The sequence below is a fragment of the Heloderma suspectum genome, chromosome 2, assembly GCF_057233095.1.
Source record: "Heloderma suspectum isolate Gila_16-S chromosome 2, 16-S_ref, whole genome shotgun sequence".
In the NCBI taxonomy this organism is placed as follows: domain Eukaryota; kingdom Metazoa; phylum Chordata; class Lepidosauria; order Squamata; family Helodermatidae; genus Heloderma; species Heloderma suspectum.
Genome location: NC_139459.1, coordinates 336,655,727 through 336,661,726, shown reverse-complemented (window position 1 = coordinate 336,661,726; position 6,000 = coordinate 336,655,727). Strand labels below are relative to the sequence as shown.

General features: G+C 48.5%; 1 protein-coding gene across 2 annotated transcripts in view; it reads left to right on the top strand.

Annotated features, from left to right (window-relative positions):
• Positions 1–528: 528 nt before the first annotated feature.
• Positions 529–6,000, top strand: part of PRKAR2A (protein kinase cAMP-dependent type II regulatory subunit alpha) — a 123,043-nt gene continuing 117,571 nt past the window's right edge. Inside the window, exon 1 of one of the 2 annotated variants that reach the window (XM_084840636.1) lies at positions 529–969. In XM_084840636.1, the coding sequence (XP_084696762.1) occupies positions 702–969 (268 nt within the window). In that variant the 5' untranslated portion in view covers positions 529–701. Of the gene's footprint in view, positions 970–1,354; positions 1,470–6,000 lie in introns of those variants that run through there. The other variant, XM_084840638.1, reaches the window with a different exon arrangement.

The window sequence follows — 6,000 nt, the reverse complement described above, 5'->3', positions numbered from 1 at the left end:
AGCTTTTTAGCGGCGAGTTTTAGCAGGCTGACTGCCAGCTGCTGAACAGCCGCTTGTGGTGATGTACTAGTGGGGAGGCTTCTCAAGTTGGGGAGCCCCAGAACCCGGATAGGAGGGAAACTTTCAACGTACGTTCTAGAAAGGTGCTTGGAAGGGCAGTGAGCCGATGTGCGAACGGCCGCCCATTTTCCCGCCCCATCCAACCCAATCCCTCCCTCACGCGGACCGCCGGACCGAAACCCTCAAGACAAAACACGGGGCCCCGGCTCTCCCTCCCACGCATGCGCAATACTCCCCGCGCCCGGCACAACCCCCCTTCCACCCCGCCGTTCGCGCGCCTCTCGTTCTTGATTGTGACGCACATCGCCCCTCCCGCTCCCGGTTTCACGCCTCTCTCCTCTCGCGGCTCCGCCCCCTTTCTCTCTCTCCCTTTCCCTCTCCCTCACAGCCCGCGCGCTCCGCCGCTTCCTGCTGGGCGTGCGCAGATCGTCGTGTGCTTCCGTCCCGGCCCCTCCCCCTCCATTCCTTTCTCTTTCTCGCGTGTCAGACCGCGGCAGCGCGAGCGCGGCTCCCTCGGCTGAGGAAGAGGGCTCGAGGGGAGCCACTGGGAGGCCCCGGCGCCGGCGGCGGCAGCGGCAGCAGCGGCGGAATTACGCCCGCCCGTCCACTCGCCAGCGAGCCGGGGCAGCGGCGGCGGCAAGATGAGCATCGAAATCCCGCCGGGTCTGACGGAGCTGCTGCAGGGCTACACGGTGGAGGTGCTGCGGCACCGGCCGCCGGATCTCCTGGACTTCGCCGCCGAGTACTTCAGCCGCCTGAGGGATAACAGAGACGAGCAGCTGCGGGAGGGGGCGGCCGCCAGGGGCAAAGGGGTCAACTTCGACGGGGAGCCTATGCAGACCGAGTCCAATGGCGAGGACGAGCGGAGGGAAGCCGCCGCCGACGAGGACTCGGACTCCGACTTCGAGCGTGAGTGGCGGCGGCGGGCGGGCGAGCTGGGCTGGGGTCGGTCTGAGCGGTTCTCGCCGCGTGCTCCGTCTGGCCTGCAGTTCGCTGCCGAGAAATATGCCTCCCCCCTCCCCCCTCCCCCCTCCCCCCTCCCCCCCCCTCCTTTCGGGAGGGTGTGCGCACGCTCCCAAGATTGCTGTGTACGGAGGGCTTAATATTATTACTTGTTATGGCCCGAGAAAGCCAGCGCTGTAGAAAACAGTGCTTCCTCTTTTGCATCTTCATGCCTAGGCGGCTTTAAAAGGGGTCGCTTAACGAGGGGTCGGTTGCGCGTTTAAACCGCCTTGCTGCTATGAAGAACGGCAAAAGATGGGTTTAATCTTTCCTTTCTCTTACGCATCGCTTTTTGTTGCACGTCTTTGGGCCAAGTAGGGATCCTTGTCGTCGCCTTGAGTTCCATGATAGAAGAAAGGTGGGATATCGATGGACCAAATAAATGAATATCACAAATTATTGGAAGTGTGAGTATGTGTGTCGTTCTTTTGCACGCGGAGTAAGAGGTGTGACCTTGTGTATGTGGTGAAAGAGTGTGTATCTTCTCTTTCTCTGCCCGCCTAAGAAGTAATAGGCTTTTTGACACTGGGTTTGGCCCTGAGTAATAACAGATCTGCTCTGTCCCCAGTGTTTTCAGTGTGTGTCTGTGGATGTGGATTTTACTTACACATGCTCCCTCTCTTCCTCTCCCCCTCTCTCTGGTCTCAACTGAACAGTTAAGAATGACATACCAGTTGTTGTAGAATGTATGTGTTCGCACTTCAATAGGATCTTAACCCATTGCTGAGGGGGTGAGACACATGTGAAAACTAAGTCTGTATGTAGAGTGGTGATCCTAATTCACATTGCTGTGGGTGTGTAATAGCCTATCTGGCTTGATTAAGATTTGAATGAATGAGTGCCTTATCTTTGTGATAGGAGGAGGGGAATAGATAGGAAGATGGCTGAAAAAGAAGAAACCTTTCAAGGGAATTCCCTGTTCCTTGCTGGAAGGGGTGGGTGTGGAGGTGTGGCTTGAAGAAACCTCTTACTGTGTTTTCTGAGATGTGTGGTTGAGTGGAGAGGCGTTTCAGTCCCCAGTTCTTGGGGTGATGTGGTTGGACACTTCCAGGGATGTTTGAATAGAACTTCCTTAACGTGTGGGGAGGTGGAACTGCTGAAGGAAACCCCAACTTTTGGATGAGTTAATAGGTTTTCCCTCTTTTTTTGCTTTGTGTTGGTGTAAAAAAGCTTGAGGATTCCTCACTGTTATCATTCATGGAGTCTGGGGAACACTCTGGATATGATGTAAAAGAATTTGCCCAGTTTGAGAAGAGGGAAACTGTTGTGTAGGTCTCTTCCATCCCCACTCCCTTTTTTTCTCAAACATTGACAGAAGGAACTGTAGCTTATTATATGTGTTATTTATTATATTTAATCTCTACAAGAAGAGTTGTAAAAGATTTCAAGAACTCGATAACAATATGGGCAATAGAGTTTTCCAAATTAAATTTAGCTAAATACTATACCCCGTTTTTCAAGGCAAAAAACCTTTGGAAAGTGGCTTGCAGCATAGCTAAGCTACTATAAATACAATTTTAAAATAGTAAAATCAGTAAATATCTCAGCCAGTTCCCTGAGTCTCTTCAAGTTTTATGTGATGATAGATCCTGATTCAGAGCAAAAATTTATTCTGGGTCATCTTTGAGATTACCCAAAGGAACTTGCCATGGTGTGTTCCAGTCATGTCATAATTAGGAACGTAGGCATCAGAAGTTAATACCACAGTTGTCTTCCATAGACGTGAGGTTGTAGCTGTTGTTACCCTAGTATGTGGACCAGAAATTCTTTGAGAAACACCATAAGATATTGCCAGGACTGCAGGATCCAGCTCACCCCTCTTGTTTCTGCACTTGGGCTCATAGTAAGTGCTGCTGGAAATTGGAATATAAGGATAAGTTTCTGTGGGAGGTGTTAATGCTGATGGACACAGCATTCTTGCTTTATGGTTGCATGAGTCAGGTTAGGGTGCTGTTTAGGGAATGCTTTTTGCCTAAAATAACACTCAGGGGACTTTAGAAAAAGGTATGCTCACTGCCTAGTTCTGTATATGTTGACTCATAGGTAAGGCCCACTAAGTTGAATGGAGACTTATTCCAAAATGCATAACTAAATTTGCAGCCTTAGGATGTCTTCTTTCCATGGCTGGTAGATGATCTGCTCTATGTGTTTGCTGATCTGTTCCTCATTTCAGCGTATGAGAGAAAGCAGGGAAGTGGAAACTTCCTGGGGAACTAGTATTCTGAAGTGTGGGGTAGTGATTGTGAAATGGTGATGGTACATATGGGTTTGGTTCCTGGGTTGAAAAGTGAAGAAGAACTGTGAGTGAAGAAGGGCTGCTTGGTTTGCTGGGGAGGAATGGGAAGAAGTGCATCAGGCAGCTGCAAAGGAGAACAAAGGTGCATGCTGCTGGTGGGGACCCGGATTCTGCATTCTGTTGCGTTGTAGAACCATTGGCTATGTGTTGTGGAAAACACATCTATTTTCATGCCAGGTACTTGAAATGATGTAGGTTTTATTCCTTGGTGTGACTTGCACACTGTTGTAATTGTTTAATGCCAATGAATTAAATGGAGGACATCAAGATTTTACAGGATTATGGTGATGAGTATTGAATGCAAAACCTTAAAAAAAATTCTTTAGTAACTTTTCCCTTAAAAAGATGCAATACAAGGCATGGGGTAGAATACAGGCCCTTAGGAGGTGTTACATTTGCGTTAGGAACTTCCTTTTCTGTTAAAAAGTACCTTTCCTGCGAAAGGTACTCAAGAGGGTAGTGGCAGGAAAACTGCAGGCACTCTTGAAAGATACTGATGATCTAGACTGGGTGGAGAACCTGTGGCCCTCCAGATGTTGGCAGACTACAACTCCCATCAGCCTTAACCAGCATAGCCAATGGTGAGGGATGGTGGGAGTTGCAGCCCAACATCATCTGGGGGTGCTACACTTCTCCCATACCTGATCTAGACTCATTTCAGTATGGATTCCAGCCTGTATAGGACTCGTGGATGACCTTTATTGAGGGAAAGACACGGGGAGCGCAATCCCGTTGTGCTCAATCCTAGTGGCTTTTGATACCATTGACCATAGTATCCTTCAGGATCAGGTCTACGGGTTGAGCATTGGAGACACTGTTACAGTGGCTCCGGTCCTATCTGAGGGGTTGGTTTCAGAGAGTAACACTGAATGACTCTTACCTCCTTGGCAACCGAACTGTGCGGTTTCACAAGGTACCATCTTGTTCCCAGTGTTGTTTAACATCCATATGAAGTCACTAGGGGTGGTCTTTAGGGGATTTGGAGCAAAGTACCATTAGTATGCTGATGACACACAGCTGTATCTCTCCATGACATCTGAATTGGGTGAGGCCATATAAGTCCAGGATCAGTGTCTGGATTCTGTGATGAGTTGGATGAGGGCCAATAAATTGAAGCTGAATCCTGGTAAGATTCAGCTGTGAGTGACTAGTTCCCAGGTGATAGGCTTATAGCCTGTAGTAGATGGGGTTGCACTCCCTCTGAAAGATCAGGTTCATAGTCTGGGGGTCCTCCTAGATCCATCTTTGTCACTAGAAGCCTAAGTGGCCATGGCAGCCTGGAGTGCCTTCTACCAGCTTTGACTGGTATGCCAGATATGGCCTCTCCTAGATAGGGATAGCCACAGTGGTGCAGGTGCTATTAACTGCAAGACTGAATTATTGCAATGCACTCTATGTGGGGCTGCCCTGAAGGGTGGTCTGGAAGCTGCAGCTACTGCAGTGTGCAGCAGCTTGTTGTGGGCTGTCCCTTTTCAGAATGTAATATCTTTGCTGAGGGAATTGCACTGGCTCCCAGGTTTAAGGTTTTGTTTTTGGTATAGAAAGCCTGAAACAATTTAGGACCAGGAAACTTGAGAGCATGCCTTCTTCCTTTTCAGCTTGCCTGGTCACGGAGGTCATCGGATGAGGTGCTCCTGGTGGTTCTACATGGGCCTGAGATTCTTTAGAGTCCACTCCGAGTAGAGCTTTTAGTGTGTTGGCTCCCTCTCTGTGGAATTTTTGCCAGTTGATGTCAGGCAGGCTCCAATGTTGCAGTTTTTGGTGTCTGCAAAATATAACTTTATTTAAGCAAGCCTTTCCCGAGTAAAAGAGCAGTCATGGGTGGTTTTGTTGGTATAATGTGATTTTAAATATTTTTGTTCTTTCATATTTTGACAATCCCCCCCCCCCCCCATTTACCATTCAGGATTTTTTTTCAGATGTAGAGCAGTTTATAAGTGTTGTTAATAAAATAAATAAATTTGCTTCAGGAGATTAAGGTTCTGCTTTTACCTCCTACACACACCTTCTGTAGTCCTTCAATAAAGATGTTGTTGTTCAGTTGTTAAGTCGTGTCCGACTCTTTGTGACCCCATGGACCATAGCACACCAGGCCTTCCTGTCCTCCGCTCTCTCCCGGAGTGTACTCAAGTTCATATTCATTGCATTGGTGATACTATCTAGCCATCTCATCCTCTGCTGTCCCCTTCTCCTTTTGCCTTCAATCTTCCCCAGCATCAGGGCCTTTTCCAGAGAGTTTTCTCTTCGCATTAGGTGGCCAAAATATTTGAGCTTCAGCTTCAGTATCTGTCCTTCCAATGAGAAGTCAGGGTTGATTTCCTTTAGGATGGACTGATTTGACCTCCTTGCAGTCCAGGGGACTCCTAAGAGTCTTCTCCAGCACCACAGTTCGAAGGCATTGATTCTTCAGCGCTCAGCCTTCCTTATAGTCCAGCTCTCACAGCCATACGTTACTACTGGGAAAACCACAGCTTTGATTATACGAACCTTTGTTGGCAAGGTGATGTCTCTGCTTCTTACTATGCTGTCTAGGTTGGCCATAGCTTTCCTCCCAAGGAGCAAGCATCTTGTAATTTCATTGCTACAGTCACTGTCTGTGGTGATCTTGGAGCCCAAGAAAGTAAAATCTGTCACTGCTTCCA